Source organism: Chrysochloris asiatica, unplaced genomic scaffold (assembly GCF_000296735.1).
Source record: "Chrysochloris asiatica unplaced genomic scaffold, ChrAsi1.0 scaffold00178, whole genome shotgun sequence".
Taxonomy (NCBI): Eukaryota; Metazoa; Chordata; class Mammalia; order Afrosoricida; family Chrysochloridae; genus Chrysochloris; species Chrysochloris asiatica.
In genome coordinates this window covers 3168430-3187882 of record NW_006408696.1, presented here as the reverse complement: position 1 = coordinate 3187882, position 19453 = coordinate 3168430, and the positions used below count along the sequence as shown (strand labels likewise).

General features: G+C 48.1%; 1 protein-coding gene across 1 annotated transcript in view; it reads left to right on the top strand.

The window, feature by feature from the left end:
* The window catches only part of COG7 (component of oligomeric golgi complex 7), a 96277-nt gene extending 82689 nt beyond the window's left edge, over nt 1–13588 (top strand). Inside the window, exons 15-17 of the mRNA XM_006871996.1 lie at nt 2826–2940; nt 9030–9173; nt 13422–13588. Coding sequence (XP_006872058.1) covers nt 2826–2940; nt 9030–9173; nt 13422–13588 — 426 coding nt within the window. The remainder of the gene's footprint in view (nt 1–2825; nt 2941–9029; nt 9174–13421) is intronic.
* Nucleotides 13589–19453: the final 5865 nt, after the last annotated feature.

The window sequence follows — 19453 nt, the reverse complement described above, 5'->3', positions numbered from 1 at the left end:
GGCCCGTAGCTAAGGGCACGAGAGCCAGAGTCCCACAGAAAATGCCGTCTTGTGGCGACAGGAGCAGGTGGTCAGATTCTTCTTGATGATCTTTTAGGAAAACAGTGTGCGTGTGGTTCTGACTCGAGTTCAACACGCTCTTAGTAAGCACCTGCTATATGCCAGGCCTGTCCTAAGTGCTTCTGTGTGTGTTTGGTGCTAGTTGCTGTTCTGAATCACGATGACCCTGTGTGTGCAGAGTAGAACTGCTTCATAACAGATTTCTTAGCGAGAATCGGAGTTCTAGAGCTTTAGTATTTAAAGCCAGTGGTAAACCTTGCAGGACAATGAAGCATTTAGAATCCTCTCCCTCTTCCCTGTGCACCCTAGGGGTTTGATAGTGTCCTTCTACATCCAGATGATTTGATGGCCCAGATACCTGCACACAGCCTCCCTTTCATTCCTCCCGGTAGTCTAGCCCACTGTGCTGAAATGTCAGAGGGCATAAGAAATCCTGTGCCGGAGTCATATGCCCCAAACCACATGCGCCCCATACTGGGGGAGAGTTCTGGGATTTTCCTAGCAAGCTGATATGAAAGATACGAAGGAATTTCAACAGCACATACTGTACGATCAGAAGCGTTGTGTGGCAGGCCCACTGGCAGGCAAAGAGGGGGAGGCGGCCCACTGTTCCCTGTCCTGGGGCAGTAACAAGCCCATCCTGGCAACCATTTTCCCAGCTGCTTCCCAGGGCATCCTGTTCTCAGGAAGCTGTTAAGATATGGGTCAGCTTACTACAACCAATAGGAGCAATCTTAGTTTTTAGATGTGAGATTTACACTGCCATCTAATTCAGAAAATGATGCTTTTGGATGGGACTTGAGAAGCTATTGAGTTGATTTTTAAAGCTGAGGAAATAGAATGTAGGGAAGCAAGGAAAGCCAGAGTGCATTTCCAGGCTTGGACTAAATTCCAGAGACAGTTATTGAACACCCGCCATGTGCAAGACCAGACGGGGCACGGTCCACGCCGATAAGTCCCAGAGTATGGCTTCTAGGCTCCCGGTTCATACAAGCAAAGGTTTATTCCAAACGAAACCTGTTTATATGTGGCTCAGCGATCAGTGGATGACTGCAGACAAGTTCTCTCAGTAATGCACTTGTCCTAGTTTTGTTAGGGTGCTTTTTTTTTTTCCATGGGGAAAAAAAACAAACTATTTTGAGGTCAGGACTAATAGCAAGTTTTTAACAAAACTTAAGTGGATATCTTCCCAAATCATTGAAGCTATGCAACATTTTTATGGGGATGCTGCTTCACATAAAACAGCATCTTTTAGATGAATCATCAGGCATTTTGTTGTTGTTGTTTGTTGTTTTAAAATGTTTTATTGTGAATTAGGTGATAGTTTACATGGGAGAACATTAGTTTTATATTCATCCTATCATATATCATTTCATTGCCACGATTACAATCCCCCCCCATGCATCATCAATCAACCAAAGGGTATACCCCGCAAGCCTGCCCCTCGGTCGTCAGCACACAGCCCCTCTCCTTTTCTGGGTTTAGAGTCCCCAGATCAGGCATTTTTAAGGTTAGGAAGACCTCAAAGATGAGCCAAAAGAGAGACAATGGTCAGCCTCAGTGAATGAAGAAACTATGGCATAGGATTACCGCTGATGCAGGAGCTACTGAGGTTGGCAGCTCACGTGGTTATGGCACTGTAACATAAGCACTAGACTGCTAACTGCAAGGTCAGCAGTTCAAACCCACTAACTGCTCTTCCGAAACCCTATACAGAGTAGCTATGCTGTTAACAAAAATAGCAACTTTTTAAACTTACCCTCGTATCTCATAGTTTCTCTCTCTGAGTCAGCTGGCAGTTTCCCAGGTGAGCACCGAAGCTTAGGGGAATGGGAGGAGTCAAGGGTGAAAGTTTCCCAGTAGCTATTCTGTCAGTCAGGATGCCAGGTAAGCACTATACTTATGTATCACTCATGATCTCATTTCATGCTCGCCACAGCCCTTCAGAGTAAGTATGAGGTCAGCCTCATCTTAGAGATCGTGAAATCTCAACTCAAGATGTAACTTGTCTAAGCTCACTCAGTGGTAAAGCCCGGACTCATGGAGCTCACCCAAATAGGGTACCAAGAAGCATCTATTGAGATGTGAGAACAGTAGAAAAAGGTCACAGATGTGATGAAAACAAGCCTGTCTTCCCCACTGACTTCCAAAAATAAATACAGACCGGACTCCTGAGAGGACCCAGAAACTCTGGAATTGGTCGAGGTTCCATGTCAACCTGACAATCTCAGACAAATCACTGGAGGTTTGAGATAATGAGATGATTGAAATTCTGCAGCTAAATGACACCGAACCGTGTGAGAATTATAAAGGGATGAAATGTGAGAAAACGCTTTGGAAAATTTGGAAAGCATTTATGCAAGGTATAAATGATGATAATGCTTTACTTCAAGTAAAGCTGGGTCCATGAATTTGGACCAGGTTATGGCTGCAGATGAAGGAGGTACCAGACACAAGAATGTGCACAAAGTCCATGCACATCGGTGTTGAAAAGTAAAGTTGAGCGGAACTCGAATAGAGTATTTTGTTACACCCTTCTAGCTGAGATGTACAGAGATAGGGTCGCTATGGGTTGGAATCGACTCGATGGCACTTAACAACAACATCATCTACATGCAAACTACCAGCGATTGGTTTGTTTTTAAGGACTCGCCGTAACCACTATCACTCACACTGGGAAGACCGAAGGTTCAGATTTGGGGTTGCCCCGGTCTAACTACTTGTATGGGTCAATGTCAGGCTGAAAATACTTTCGTTTGTTTCAGATTGGCCAGTACATCATGTCCCTTCCCTTAAATCTGGAGCCATTTGTGACTCAGGAGGACTCTGCCCTGGAGTTAGCGTTGCATGCTGGAAAGCTCCCGTTTCCTCCTGAGCAAGGTAAAGTGTGCTGTCTAGGCTTGTTTGTAACACCTGCAGCCCTCGGCATACACATCTCTGCAAATTCCATTGAAATAATTGTCAAGACGTGAACTAGGGACCCACGTATGTCAGGAGCTGTGGAACTTGTGCAGGATACAGTTCTGAGAAGGCTGCAATGGAAAGTCAGGCGATTTGACACATACCAAATTGACTGTGTGTGTGTGAGTGTGTGAGTCGGAACTTAACAACAACAACATATTTAATACTGGCAACATTGGAGGAGGAAAATAGTATAAATTCTATCACTTGATCAAAAGACTTACAGACAACCAAACCTTTCTGAACAGAAGTTCTGCTGCTTGAAAAGTGTCCTAATAAACTAATCATCAATGTGACTGAATGAGCACTGTTTATAAAAGAAAAGTAAGTGTGAAACAATATTGATTGATTTCAAAGCCTGGTACGTTCATGTATTGAAATACTGCTGTTGTTTAGTGCCATCGAGTCGGTTCTAACTGAGAGCGACCCTGTATAGGGTTTCCAAGGAGCAGTTGGTGGATCTGAACTGCCGACCTTGCGGTTCAAACTAACCTGTGGTCCGGTGCATTATTCTGCAGCGCCATACTGGGACTCCTGAAAAGCTGTACAGCTTTTTAAAAATATATTAATAAGAAAAGAGTGTTTGATGACTTGAAAAGATATCCTCAGATACCATATTAAGTGCAAAGAGCAGGTCGTGAAATAATATATACAGAATGATTCCATTTTGAAAACTGCAGTGTAGATCAATGTGAAAGGAAAAGCATAGAGCATCGTCCCTCTCTGTTGTAAAGTGGTATCTTCACTTCGGAAATGCCGTGGCCTTTTCTAGCAAAGGTACCAGTGTGCATATCAAGTTGGCTCAGCAGTTTTACTTCTAGATATGTGGGTCTGACTTACAGTGACCCTGTGTAGGGTTTCCCAGGAGTTTGCTGGTGGGTTTGAACCTGAGACCTTCTACTTAGCAGTCTAGTGCTTATCCTACAGTGCCACACCAGAGCTCTATGCCTAAATGTCTATCCTAGAAACTATCCTAGATGTCTATCCTAGAAACGCTGCCAGATCTGTCGCCGTATAGCTCTAAGGGTGGCCTTAGTGACTTGGTTGACAAGTGCTCAGTCTGGAAGCATGTGTACGAGTGTGGTCGTGCAGTGACACTTAACACAGGACTGACAGTGAGTGGACGGACCTCAGCTGCACACAGAGACAACATGAGTCCACTTTTCTGAGCAGAAGAAAAAAGATGAGGAATCCATACAACCAAAGCTAGATCAACACGTAGCTTTTCATAAACTGTGTCCTCTCATATATATGCTGGCTTTATCATGGAAATAAAAGCATTTTTATGGCTTCTGCTTAGACAACCTTTTGCCCATGTGCATTTGATAAGTAGCCCAATATTCCCTGCCCATTGTCAGCAGCCTGGAGCTAAGGTGTTTGCTCCGGATTCTGTGCTTCCTTGATGTCTCTCTCGTCCCCGGCTGGAGAGTACCTTCAGGACAGCGCCCGGCCTGGCAAGCCCTCTGGCCTTGTGCCATGCCGCTTCCCCTTCAACCTGGGCTGTCTCCCCTATCTCTTGCTCATTTTCATCCATGTTTCTGGCATCCACATTCATCTCTGCATGACAGCTCTCAGCTGTTTGCTCTGGTCTCTTATGTTCAGCCTTCCAGGGCTTTCTGCCATCAAGTCAGTCAGCAGAGATGAGGATTAGCCCTTAAAGTATCCTCCCTGCCTGGCTGCGTTTCTGGCCAGACTGTTGGGAGCAGCTAAGCCGAAGGTCCCTGACTTGGGGGTAGTTTAACTGAAGGATTGCAACTAAACAGTTGTGGTCCAGAAACTCAGACTGCTTCCAAGTTGCAGGGCTGCCTCACGGGACAGGGAACTTGCACGGTCTTTCCTTGTATTTAGCTATGTCCTTCGGCTCAGCCTGCGCAACATTCTAGCCGCCCTATCTCTGTTTCCCTAGCAACTACATTCTTCTGATACAGTCACGCTTACTACTCGGGTTTAATCTCCGTGTGGGTTGCGGAGTATAGCCAATTGTCAGACGTGGCAGTTGGCCCTCGTGTTGGCTCCAGCAGCTGTGTGTGACCAGGCTGGTAGTTTCAAGATGGAACTTGTCACCAAGCCAGCCCAGCTTGTTTTTTAACCTTCTAGTTTTTGTTGGCTGCAGAGATAGTTTATAAAACAATTAAAATAATAATTTAAGAAGAAAAGAAAATTACCAAGCCCCCACCACATAACACATTGGTGTTTTCATCTTTCCATATGACAGTGTTTCAAAAAGTTCATGGAAAAATTCCGTTTTTCAATTCCAGTTTTCCACAGATATTTTGAAGCCCCCCTAGTATGTCTTGGTAGTGCAGTGGCTCTTGGCATAAGCACTGGACTGCGAACTGCCTGGTTATGGATTTGAGGCCACCAGACAGTTCTTGGGAGAAAGATGAGGTTTTCTACTCTGGCAAAGATCTACAGCCTCAAAAGCCTGTGCAGGGTCGCTCTGACTCGATGGCGCTTAACAGAAGCAACGAGAAGAATGTCCTGACTCTGCTTTATGGTCAGTGCCTTACATTCACTTTCTATTCCATACCGTCATTATCCTTATTACTAGTTGTAACCGTTCCATGTTTTTATGCCAATAATGCTCTGTACTTTTACTGGGGAATGTGGGTAGGGGTAAGGAGTGAGCATTAGGGCTAGGACTGTGGCTAGGCCTAGGACTATGGTTGGTGTTAGGGGGTAGGCTAAAGCTTCGTCTACTTTTTAGGGTTACAGTTAGGTTTATCTGTATTGATTTAATTTTTCTTGGACTCTTATTTGATTTCGTCTTCATTTGGAAGTTCTGTAACTAGATTATTCCTTCCTTCTGGTTTTCTGTTATTGGTGTTGCATCTGTATCTCTGCTTTTCTAGTTTCAGTCTTAGCGGTCCGTTTTATTTTGAATACTTCTATAGCTGAGTTGAGTCTAGGTGGTATTGTCATGTGACTCTCAGGTTGTTTTCTGTTGTTGTTGATTCTCAGTCCAAAAGACTCCCTTAATGTTTTATTATGAATTATATGATAGTTTACATGGAAGAATCTTAGTCTTACATTCATTCCATCGTATATCATTTCATTGCCATGGTTCCAATCCCCTCCATGCATCATCAACCAACCAAAGGGTATATCCTAGAAACCCACCCCCTACACTCCATCCCCCCTACCCCCACCCCCCCAATTTTCCACCCACAGTCCCTTTCCCTCTCTGGGTCCAAAGTCCCCAGCCGCTTCATCACGCCACGTCATCGTCTCTGTCTCTATCTCAGGCATCTCTGTTTCTCTGGGTAGGGTCCCGCTCTCGGCTTGAAGGACAGTTTTGCTGGGTCTTTGATTCTTGGTTAGCAATTTTTTTCTTTCAGAGTTTTATATGTTTCTTCCCATTGCCTTCTTGCCTGCATGGTTTCTCCTTTTCAGGTAACTTTTCATTGTTCCTGAGCCACTCTTTGGTTTTGAAAAGTTTGATTATAATATCTTGGTGTTTTTCTTTTGGGGTCCATCAACTTTTGTTCAACTTCTGAAACCGCTGTCTCCTCATCTTTCATGATGTTAGGGAAGTCCTCTTCCAGAAACTCTTGGACAATATTCTCTCTGGTTTTTTGTTTTGTTTTTTTGTCTCTCCCTGTTCTGGAATTCCAGTCACACGTAAGTTATTCCTCTTGATAATGCCCTACATAAATCTTAGGCTTCTTTCAGATTTTTTGTTCTTTTTTTCTGATTGTTCCTCTAGCAGATGAATATAGAGAGATTTTTCTTCAAGGTCAATAATTTGGCCCTCCATTGATTCAGGTCTACTACTTTGTTCTTTTGGAAGGGTATTACGTATTTCCGAAGTCTTAATATTCTGGCTTTCTAATTGCTGTTTTTGTATGATTCTCAGTTTGTTTGTTTTTTTCATTTATTTTGTCAATGTCTTTCCTGAAATTTTCTAGTTTTGTTCTCCTTGATTTCATTTGCAGTTTTCTCAGTCATTCTCTCCTTCTATTAAAGTTGCCGAATTAGCATTCTTTAAAATTCTTCATCAGGTAGTTGCCATACCATTTTTTGTGTGATATTTGCTGATTCTGTATTTTGTCATTTGCGTGAGGAACTCTGTCTTGTTTCTTTGTGTAAGCTGAAATTGTCTGTTTTCTCCGCGCCATTGTGGTGGTGTATTTCTATTTAGTTGCTGATTGTGCATTGCTGTGTTCTTACCTGTCTCCTGGTGGATGTGGTGGAGACTGGAAATGAGAACGCAGTTAGGTCTCTAGTCACTGCTTGGGCAGCATAGGTCTGGACGGGTTCACGTGCCTCCAGAAACAGGGACCCTGAGGCGCTATGCAGAGGCTTTGCAGGAAGGGGTGCCACCAGCTGCTGGATTGAAAGGGTGGAGACTGACCACTTCCCCGGCTACCAGGAGGACACTGGAACAGGAGAAAACAGCACCCCCTTGCCACCAATCTCCAGCCACATCCTGTGCCCACTTGAAAAAGCTCCACACCAGGCCACAGTCTGCAGTTTCTCTTCTCTCTCACTGCTCTTGTCCTGCTCTCCCTTCCAGTCAGCACTGAGCCCACCTCTCTGTCCAGTCCTCTGTGGTCAGTGTTACAGGACCACCGCCTGTAACAGGCCTTCAGTCTCCCAGGACATTGTTGCAGAGGGTCGATTCAGTGCATCTGCCGACTCTGCCATCTTGCCCTGGAAGTGCATTATAATTTTTGTCAGTCATGTGCCTTCCTCCCTGTCCCATTGCCCTGGCACCTCCTCACCCCAGGTATTGTAAGAAAAGTTTGTGCTTTTTTTTAAACATATTGCTGTGAAAAAAAAATTAACATAGAATATTTGTAAAAATAACAGGGGTGAGGAGTCTGATGACACAGATCTTATTTCCATAAAATATGGTAGTATGTTACTCATCTCTCCTAAATGTATTAGCTGTCACTGCTTTGCCTCTTCTAATTATGAAGGAGAAAGCCCGTAGAAGAATTGATGCATTTGAGATACGGTGTTGTAGGAGAACATTAAAAGTACCAGACGGACAAACAAACAAGTCTGTGTTGGGAGAAGTACAGCCCGAGTACTCCTTAGATACCAGGATGACGAGACTTCATCTCTCATACATCAGACATGTTAGCTGGAGGGACCTGTGCCTGAAGAAAGACATGATGCTTGGTAAAGTGGAGGGTCAGTGATACAGAGGAAGACCCCCAATGAGGTGGATGGGCACAGTAGGCTCAAGAGTACCAACAACTGGGAGATGGTATAGGACCAGACAGTGTTTCATGCTGTTGTGCACAGGTGCTTTGAGTCGGAACCAACTAGAGGGCACCTAACCCTAAAAGTATCACCTCATTTATTCTCTTCTCTCATCTGCTCTCAAGTGCCTTCCACTCCCTTGGCGGTCAGGTCCTGCTTGCTCTCACCTGGGTGACTGCTCCGTCTCCCCGCTCAGCCTGCCATAGCCTGCCGGGCTCCCTACTCGGAACGTACCCTGGCCTCCTAAGTCCTTCCACATGTGGTTCTCCGTGAGCCAGGGCTGGCTTCCCTGTTGTGCCCCCCCACTCATAATAATGACCACAGTAGTAGCTTTCACGTGTCAAGCACAAAGTGTTGTGTCAGATCCCATGCCAACCGTCTCACGTCTGGTCTCTAATTCTCATGGCCGTCCTTAAAGGCAGGGCTGTTGTCACCTCCACTTTGCAGATAAACAGAACCATCTCGGAGAGGTCGGGTAGCTCATTGGTGGTAGAACTGACCTTGGACTTGGGTCTTGTTACGATCAGATTCCTGTGCCTTGACCCCCACCCTTCAGCTCCAGGGAGACTGCTCCTCACCTCTCCCACCTTCTAACCCCACCCGCACCCCATCCCAGTGCCTGGGTTCCCCTCCTGCCCCCATCTGAATTGTTCCCCATTTTCTGTGTCTCACCCAGACGGCACGCCTGCTGGCCTGTTGGTGCGTCTAATACCTGTCACGGGCTCGGTAAGATCTGAGGGCAGACGGGCTGCTCCCGAGCTGGGTGTTCTGGGTGACCTCCGTCTCTTCTCTTTCAGGTGACGAGCTGCCCGAGCTGGACAACATGGCTGATAACTGGCTAGGCTCCATCGCCAGAGCCACGATGCAGACCTACTGTGACGTGATCCTCCAGATACCCGAGCTGACCCCCCATTCCACCAAGCAGCTGGCCACGGACATTGGTAGGTTCCCAAGGGAGAGGCAGCGCTTACCCATTGCGTCTGTCAGGGTCCGGCCTAGGAATCTTACCCCAGTTCTCCCTGAAGCACCAACTCTGGGTTTTGCTGTGAAGTTGGTTCATAATGCAGACTCTCCAGGCCTTGTCCCCTGAGCTTCTGATTTGTAAGGTGGCTGAAGCCCAGGCATCTGCCTGTATCTTCATGGCCCACCAACAGGAGCTTCAGTGGTCGAGTTAGGTCTGACTCAGTGACCCCGTGTGTGTCAGAGGAGAACTGTGCTCCATAGAGTTTTCAGTGGCTCGGCCTTTCTTATGAGATCTTTCTGGGTGGACTCAAACATCCAGCCTTCCAGTTAGCAGCCAAGCGGTGTTAACCATATGCTGAGGGACCCAGCCGGAGCCAGATCCAACTCCAGCCTCTTGTTTTGTGGAAGAAGAGAGGAAGTGAGTGAGGTCCTTTGCTCTGGGTGCCAGAGAGGTTTGTGATAGAGCCAGACCTAGGACCTCGTAGCTTTGGCTTCCCGGCCTTTTTATGTTCAGAGGTTCCAGAGGGACAGCCATCCTTTCTGTCATGCCAGCAGGCCCGTGTGCGGAGAAAAGACATGAAACATAAACACTCGCTGGGGTCCCCTGTTTGGATGCCTTAGGAAAAGAAGCAGCCACAGCTAGTGGGGGAGGTGAGATTTGGGTGTTGTCCTTGGTTTCAGTCTCTCCACTTATTCATTCCTTCAGCATTGACTGGGCCTCTGCTCTGCACCACCCTGGCAGTGGAGACAGGAGCCATGAGAGGTTTAGTCAGTCCCTGTCTGTCCTGAGCTCACGGCGTGAGGGCGTGAGGTGTGGGGCGGATCAGTGAGACTCAGGTGCAGATCTCTGGGATGTCAGTCTGTTACCACGCAAGTCCACCTTACAGATCTCCAAATTCAGCATTACAACAGAGTACACACTCTGTCAGACAAACAGATATGCCACAGCAGACGGTGGGTTCTCAATTGGCAGCTCCTGGCGTTCTGACTAATGGAGCTCCCAGCTTGGGAAGAGAACAGCGGCCTGACTGAGGAAGCGGCTCCTGAGTTGGCCCTGAGTCAGCCAGCCCGGCAGGATGGAGCAAGCACCTCCTCTGGGCCCTGCCCTGCAATGGGCCTCAGAACAGCACACAAGGAAGAGGCAGGCCTCGCTGGGACTCTAGGTCAGTCAGAGGACAGATGAACCTAGACAGTGCTCAGACAGTCACAAGAAACCAGTGAGGTATTCGTTACACCCACGAGGATGGCCAGTGGCATCAAAATGGAAAATTACCAGTGTTGGCGAGAATGTGGAGAAATTGGTACCCTCATCCATTGCTCATAAGGACGTAAAATGGTAGAGTGGCTATGCAGAACAGTTTGTTGGTTCCTTGAAAAGGTAAGCTGAATTCCCACACAAGTCAGTTTCTTTTTATGTGAACTATCCAGGTAGAGTAGTGGTTATGAGTTGGGTTGCCAACCTCAAGGTCGGCAGTTTGAAACTACCAGCCGTTCTGCAACAGAAAGATGAGGCTTTCTGCTCCTGTAAATATTTACAGCCTTGAAAACTCTGTGCAGGGTCACTATGAGTCAGAATTGACTCCACGGTACTTAACAACAACAACAACATCCACAATAGGTAATTGCATATGGAAAACAGTTTGGTAGTGGCCACCAGGGCCTAGGGAAAGGAGGAAATGGGAACTTGTTGCTTTTTTGTTGTTGTTATGAAGTGCTGTCGAGTCGGTTCTGACCCATAGCGGCCCTGTATAGGGTTTCCAAGGAGCAGCTGGTGAGCTTGAACTGCCGACCTTGCAGTTCAAACGGCTTTGCAGTCTGACACATTAATCCACAGCGCCACACCAGGACTCCTTGTTGCTTTGTTCTTGTTGTTAGGTGCCATCAAGTCAGTACCAACCCACAGTGACCTTACGCACAGCAGAACGAAACACTGCCCGATCCTGGGCCAACCTCACTATTGTTGCCACACTTGAGTCCATCGATGCTGCCACTTGGCCAATCCATCTCGTTAGGGGTCTTCCTCTTTTCCTCTGACCCTCCACCCTACCAAACATGATATCCTTCTCCAGTGACCGGTCCTTCCTGACAATATATCCAAAGTATGAGAGATGAAGTTTGGCCATCTTGGCCTCCAAGGAGCACTCTGGCTGCACTTCTTCCAACACAGATCTGTTGGTTCTTTTGGCAGTCCATGGCACTTTCAATATTCTCTAACACCATAACTCAAAAGCATCAATTCTTCTACGGTCTTCCTTATTCATTGTACAGCTTTCACATGCATATGAGGTTGTTGAAAACACCATGGCTTGGGTCAGGCACACCTTAGTCCTCAAGCTGACATCTTTGCTCTTCAACACTTTAAAAAGGTCTTGTGCAGCAGATTTGCCTAATGCAATATGTCGTTTGATTTCTTGACTGCTGCTTCAGTGAGTGTTGATAGTTGATCCAGGAAGAATGAAGTCCTTGACAACTTCAATCTTTTCTCTGTTAATAAGAATGTTTATTGGTCCAGTGGTGAGGATTTGTGTTTTCTCTACATTGAGATGTAATCCATACCGAAGGCTGTGGTCTTTGATCTTCATCAGGAAATGTTTTAAGTCCTCTTCACTTTCAGCAAGCAAGGTTGTATCATCTGCATATCGCAGGTTGTTAATGAGTCTTCCTCCAATCCTGATGCCACGTTTTTCTTCATAGAACCCAGCTTCCTGGATGATTTGCTCAGCATACAGGTGGAATTTAGGAGTACTGAATTCCCTTATAGCAGTGCTAGTTGACTGTCTTAATCACTAACAGGTACACTTACCAAAGGTTGAAATGCTACCTGATTTGTTAGACTTAGTTTACCACTGTGAAAAGAATGGGGGGCATGGGAGGTGCCTCATCATTCTCCCAAGTAAGAGAGGAAGGGGACAAAGGCAAGAAGTGACTGGCTTACAGGCTTTCAAGAGGGAGCCTAGATCCAGAGGGTGTGGAGGAAGGCAGACTCTCCACTGAGTAGTATCTAATCTGTCTGGGAGGCGCTAATGAAAGGAGATGGGGATAGCACTCATGTGGTACAACAGTGAATTTTTGCTATTAGGACTGACTGAAGGTTGGAATGGAAAGGTAGATGTTTTGTAGCAAGAGGGGAGCGGTTGACTTTGCAGCCCAGGAGCAGAGGTCCCTGGGACCATCAAGGGAGAAGAGCGGAGTGTGGGACCCTACCCAGAGAAACAGTGATGCCAGAGATGGAGGCAGAGATGATGACATGGAGAGATGGAGCGGCTGGGAACTCTAGACCCAGAGAGGGAGAGGGGCTGTGTGCTGATGACTCAGGGCAGGCTTAGGGGTTGATTGATGATGCATGGAGGAGATTGTAAAAAAAGAAAAAGAGAGAGGAGGGGTGTGTGTGCTGAGTGCTTCCCTCAGCTCTGGGAGGGCCCACCAAGGAAGGAGCCTCCCACCAGCTACCTTCATGCCCTTTGTCCCACTGGGTCCTCTGAGCCTTGCTGAGACTCCAGAGCTGACAACTGGCTGCAGCTGAACCCCCATGCGTCCCCTCCACCTATGGGGCTCTTATCAAACTGCAGAACCCTAGGACCCACCCTCTCTTGGAGTTCCTCATCAACTGTCTGGGGGAGGTGACGGGGGGGCACTCCAAGAAGCTCTCTTCTGAGAAGCAGCCTTCCCCCAGAATGTCTCTTGGCTTTCCTTGTGGGGTTTGGATGGGGAGTCTTGGCAGCTGCTCCTGAGCCCTGGGTCTCCATGCAGTCAGCGGTGTACACATGGGGTATATATGGGGGGCCGGGCTGGGGTGTACACGGGTGTATACAGGGGGCCCAGCTGGGGTGTACACAGGGGTTTACACTGGGGGCCGGGCTGGGGTTTACATAGGGAGCCAGGCTGGGGTTCCAGCAGTCAGCGGAGTCCCAGGAAGGGCAGCTTCAGGTCGGCCCTGGTATATCAGCCAGCTACCTGGGCAGGGGTGGGTGCATGTGTGTGCGTGTGCACGTGTGTATGTGTGAGTGCATGTATGTGCCCAGGTGTGGGTGATGTTGGGTACTTCTTTATCAAATGAGAATGCCTGGACTCTGGCCAAGGTCACTGCCGGAGTTGACCCTGCGTGGAAGCCCTGAAGCCAGGCCTTCCTGCTGGGGGCAGAGCCGTGTCCAGTGCTAGGGGACTGGGGGACTCTCCGGGGCTGTGTCTCACTTGGTGCTAAGCCCACCTCCCCTCCACACCCACAGACTACCTGACCAATGTGATGGACGCCCTGGGTCTGCAGCCATCCCGTACTCTCCAGAACATCGTGACGCTCTTGAAGACTAAGCCCGAGGACTACAGACAGGCCACCAAAAGCCTTCCCCGCCGCCTGGCCGCCACAGTAGCTGCCATGAGGGGTGTGGCCTACTGACTGGTATCCTTGGGCCTCAGCCACACTCCAGGGTGGATTGGTCACTTTCCTAAAACTTGGTTCATTTGCATAATCAAAGAGGTGGTAAATGTTGGGTATGTTATTTATTTGGGAGGAATTTTCAGATGACTTTTTAATGATCTGATTTTGAACGAGTCGATAATAAAAACTGGGATGAAGGGGGGACTGGTTCCTTCCTTCTTCATTGGCTCTCTGAGGGTTTGTGAGTGTTCAGAGGAGGCGCCAGAATGTAGCTGTGCAAAGGGGGCCTGAGTCCTTGTGTTCATGTGTTCAGAGGGGGCGGGAGGGAGAGAAAGGGAGGGAACCAAGAAGGGAGAAGCAGGTAGTTAACCAGAAAAACTACTTTGAGGTACAAATGCAGAGGGACAGGGTGACGAGAGTGCTGGACAGGGTGCGTCGGCCACATGGAGACCTCTAAAGTACAAGAGATGTCAGTGGCAGAGCTGCGGGAGTAGAATTTGTGACCAGGCTGCGGGGTGAGTATAAGGGCAGCCAGGGCCTAACAGAAATGGGTACAGATCACAGGTTTGTAGGCCGAAGTAAGGATTTGGCGTAGACCTTTTTTCTGTTTCAAAATTCATGAGATGATATGAAATATATCAATTTCACGGAGTCCTGATGTAGTATCAGCACTGGACTGCTAACCACAAGGTCAGTGATTCAAACCCACCAGCTGCTCCTCGGAAACCCTTTACAGGGTCTCTCTGAGTCAGAACCGACTTGACGGCACTTGTCAATAACAGCTGTTGACATTGCATTTGGGAATAAAGGAAAACACACTCTGAGGTAAACAAACAGCAATAGCATTTTCTCAATAATAAGTCAGACGGTGGGTGGCTCAGAGTTAGGAGTGGCTGCTGTGATCTTGACCTTTCCCTTGAGCTGACATCTTGTCGTAGGGTGATGTCCAGGCCCCAGGATTGCAGCCTCACTCCAGGGGAGAAGGAAGTAGGGACACACAGTAGGACAGTCATGCCTGTCCCTTCAGTCGGAGCCCCAGCCGACTTTATGTGAAGCCTCACAGATGCCCTCCTGGCTGCAAGGGAGCCTGGGAAGGCTCCTCCCCTGGGCACATTGACACTGGGCGGATGGTTCTTTGTTGTGAAGATGCCCTTCATGCTGTCGGACACTCGGTTCCTTCCCGGGCTTCTACCCACAAGAACTCCCTCATGACAACCAAGGTGGTCTCCAAAAATCAGGACAAGTCGCCTCCACCTGAGAACCACTGGGTCAGACCCTTAGGATCTGTTTACCATGGACACGGCTGGAATTTTGTTAGCAGGGAGTGGTGACAGTCTACCACAAAACCAGGACCAGGTGCCACCAGTTACCGTGAGCCGCTGGGTTTTTGATGGCAGATGTTTCTGCAGAGACATCTCTGGGTGGACTCAGACTGTCACCCCTTCGGCTGCCATGCAAGTGCATAGCTGCACCTCCCAGGGATTCTGGAGTCTGCTCCAGAGCCCACTTTACTTCACAGTTCACGTGGGCCTCACTTTATGAAAAAGAAAGGTTGAGCGAGGTCTTCCTGGACTGGGCCGAGGCACCCAGCCTGGACACCCAATCCCGGATGCCTGCATGCTCATGCCAGGTTCACAGCCTCTCCTGAACCAGAGCACCAGGCTGTCTGGGCCTCTGTCTGCCGCTCCGATGTCTGAGGGCCTCCACATACTCCGTGCTCACATCTTTGGAGCCAGTTTGACTCCAAAGCATCAGCTGGGAGCCAGAACCAAGAACCAACATTTTGGTTTCTCCTGGTAGTTCACAGGCGATCCCTGGCTTGGGTCACACCTGGCGCTTCCCTTAAAGGAGTGAAAACTAGAAACCTCACCATGGCAGCCTCTGCCTGTCTGTGAGCCAGCAAGCAGACTATCATCAGCCCTTCAGGCTAGGCTTTGCCACCTCTCAGCTTTGTGACCTTGAGAAAGACTCTGCCCCTCACTGAGCCTCATTCCTAACCTGAAAACGGACATCATAATGGTACCTATCTCCTGGGTTTATTTGGGTGGAACAAGTGGTTTGTACTCATCTGTAGTGCTGCAGGATAAGCACCCGACTATTAACCACAAGGTTGGTGGTTCAAACCCACCAGCTGCTCTTTGGAAGTCCTGTACAGTGTTGCTATGAGTCAGAACTCACTCCACAGCAAATACCAGCAACAATGACCCTAAAGGTTAGCAGTTAGAACCCACCAGTAGCACCAATGAAGACAGGCTTGGCAGTCCACTTCTGTAAAGATTCCGTCAAGAAAACCCCACAGAGCCACAAAAAAGAAAACCCGTTTTGCTCTGTGCCACATGGTGTCACCAGGAATCAAATTGACTTCACACCACCTAGTTAGTTTCCTGTTCCTGTTTTTTCAGATTTTCTGATGGTAAGGATGATGGTACTTTCACCTAGCTCGAGGGGAGGAGTCTGCTCTTGGAGCCGGGCTCTTAGCCTGTGTCTTGGGCTTTGGGAAGGCAGCAGGCCACACCCAAAAATGAAGGGAGGCCAAAGAAAACGATGCCCACCTCCCCTTCCTATGAACCTTGAAGGGCCTGAGGCCACACATTTCCTGGTCCCACTGTAAAATGTCCTGAATAATCCTGAGAGGAGCCCTGATTCCTGACCTTCTGAGGGCCGGCAGCTCGCAGCCTGGTCCTGGTCTGTCTGGAGGCAGGCCCGCCCACCCTTCCCATTCCGGAGGCTGTGAGGGGTTGCCCTCCATATCCACACCAGGGATTGGCTCCGGATGAACATGTGACCCAAATGAGCCTCATCCCTGGGATGCTGAAGGAGGAGTTTGTTTCCCTCTGGATTGTTGATGTGTAGGGATGGAGGCTGCAACTCTCAGGACTATGGGAACATTTGGGAAGCGTGCAGAGAACCCATCTGTGAGGAACTTCACTGTGGCAGCCACCAAGAACTGGGACCGTAGCCTGGCATTACGACGGTTGCTGGGAAACCCGGCTTCTCCCAGGCCCTGCTGACTTGAGCCTGAGTAGTGCTGCTTTAGCTGAAGGCGCACCTGCTCTGTGCTAACTCCTTCCACCACAGTGGCCAAGCTGCTTTATGAGAGCTTGGCTTCTTTGCCTTCCAGATCAATGGACACAGGTTTCTGGACCTACAGGAGGGGTGAAGCCAGACTGGCCAGGCACAGCAGGGCCCGTTAGATGCTGTTGAGTCAGTGCCAACTCATAGCGACCCTGTGTACAACAGAACAAAACATTGCCCAGTCCTGTACCATCCTCACAACCCTAACATTTGAGTCCATTGTTATTGTCACCGTGTAATCCACTCTGGTAGCGTAGTGGTTACGAATCGGGCTGCAAACCTTAAGGTCAGCGGTTCGAAACTACCAGCCGCTCAGCGGGAGAAAGATGAGGCTTTCTACTCCCGTAAGGATTTACACCCTCGGAAACCCTGTACAGGGTCGCTATGGGTCGGAACCGACTCGACGGCACTTAACAACAACAACAAATCCAACTTTTAAGGGTCTTCTGACCCTCTGCTTTACCAGGCACAATGTCCTTCCTTCTCCAAGGACCATCCTGACATGTCCAAAAACAAAAGATGAAGTCTCACCATCTTTGCTTGTAAGGTTGTACTTCTGGCAGCCCATGGTACTTTCAGTATTATTCGCCAACACTTTGAGTATTATTCGCCAACATCGATTCTTCAATGGTCTTTGTTCATTGTGCAACTTTCACATGCATATGAGCTTATTTAAAATACCTTGGCTTGGTTTAGGAGTACCTTAGTCCTCAAACTGACATCTTTGTGCAACATATTTGTCCAGTGCAATCTTTCATTTGATTTCTTGACTGCTGCTTTCATGAGAGTTGATTGTGGATCCACGAAAAATAAGTCTTGGCAACTTCAATCTTTTCTTTGTTTCTCATGATGTTATTTATTGGTCCAGTTCTGAGGATCTGTGTTTTTGTTTTTGTTTTTCACACTGAGGTGCAATCATACTGAAGGCTGTGGTCTTTGGTCTTCATCAGTGCCCCTACCTCCCCCAGCACTCTCTGCTCAGCTAGGTTAGATAATTCACTGCACTGGCCACACAGAGCTCAGACAACAGACTCAGTTATGGGCTTTGTTAGGGAAATTAGCAGGTGGCAAGGATCAGAAAATGCTCAGGACACAGTGTGCCAGTCAGGAAGGCTTTTCCGTGGCAGTGCCCACAGGCAGGCCTCTGTCCAGGCAATGCTACCAAATTTTTTGAGGACTGTTGATAAATGCCCATAGGATACACCACTGCCCCATAAGTCTCAGCTAAAAGACTCTCATTTCTAGCTTTGTGGGTTAGCAAACCTAGCTCCTCCCATTAAGTGTCTGGAGGCACCTCACTCTACAGCAAGCTTCCTGCTCAGAGTCACTCAGCTTTCCTTGCTCCATGTGATGGTAAGCCCACCACTCTGTCTTCTGCTCTGCTTCTCGGTTCTGCTATTGCTGCTCCTCTGCCACCCCTCAAGTGTCAGCTGTCTGTCCCTGGGCCAAGGAGGGTCAGTATGCAGAAATCTCGGGGGCCAAAGGACAGGCTCCACTCCTGGCTCTTTGTTGATGGTACTGAGATTCTCTCCTCCTGTTTCTGAGATGGCTGCTTTTATACCCATGCTAGATGTTTCAGTTTTTATAATTAGAATCAAGTGTGTTAACATCCACAGCTAAATCATGTCATCCTACTAAAATCTTCTCCTACCCTCTCTTACCCAGACCCAGCACGGTAAACTATAGCTAGAATGCACACTCAATAATTCACTTCACCACAATAAGTATTTTAAGTGTTCTTTGCTGCCAGCAAGAAGGTTGTTATTTGCATATCACGGGTTGCTAATAAGCCTTGCACCGATCCTGATGCCATGTACTTCATATAATCCAGCTTCTTGGATTTGCTCAGCATATAGATTAAGTATGGTGAAAGAATACAACTCCAGCACACACCTTTGCTGATTTTAAACCATTCGGTGTCCCCTCGTTCTGTTCAAACAACTGCCTCTTGGTTTATATACAGGTCCCTCATGAGCACAGTTAAGTGTTTGTGAATACACATTCCAAATTTCAGAGAAACTATGAAAGATTTTTTAGTTTTAGTATTTTCTCTCACAATCGTAAAGAGATTAGGTTGTTGTTGTTAAGCGCCATCGAGTTGGTTCTGATCCATAGCAACCCTCCCTGTATAGGGTTTCCAAGGAGCAGCTTCTGAACTTGAACCGCCGACCTTGCTGTTCAAACCCACAGTGCCACACCAGGACTCAAGAGGTTAGGTGCTACTGGGTAAGTCACAAACATGCTGCTTTAGGGATATCTTGAAAGGACCGTGAAAAATATCACAGGGAGCTGCTCCTGCCCTGCCCTCCCCTCAGCAAGAGCTTACACCCAGCCAGTGTGGATGCACCTTCCAGGCATAGATCTGAGAATTGGGCTGCTTCCCTCCCCACCAGCAAAGAACAAAGCTTCACTCAGCATATTCTACTTTTATTTTCTAGAACGAGACATGTGGCAGCTGGAAGGGCCCACGTCTGAGGTTCCTCCTCACCGTTCTGAACCTGTTCAGTGGCCATGCATGGTCAGAAAGGCACAGACAGCATGTGGGCCACTTGTTCCTCTCGGGGACAGATGGAAACTGGCACTCGGAAGGAAGTGGCCTGTCCTCAAGGCAGGAGTTGTGGGGTCTCTAGAGCCTGGCTGAGGATGTGTGAAGGAAGAACAGGAAAATACAATTCCTGCTCTGTGACCCCATGGAGCCTTGGCTTTTTGTGGGGTGAGTAAAGGAACAAGGCTCTGGGTTTGGAAGCCTGCTATCTCTGCCCTTTGATTGTCCTGGCTTCCCTGGCTGGGCAGGGCAGGACCTAGGAC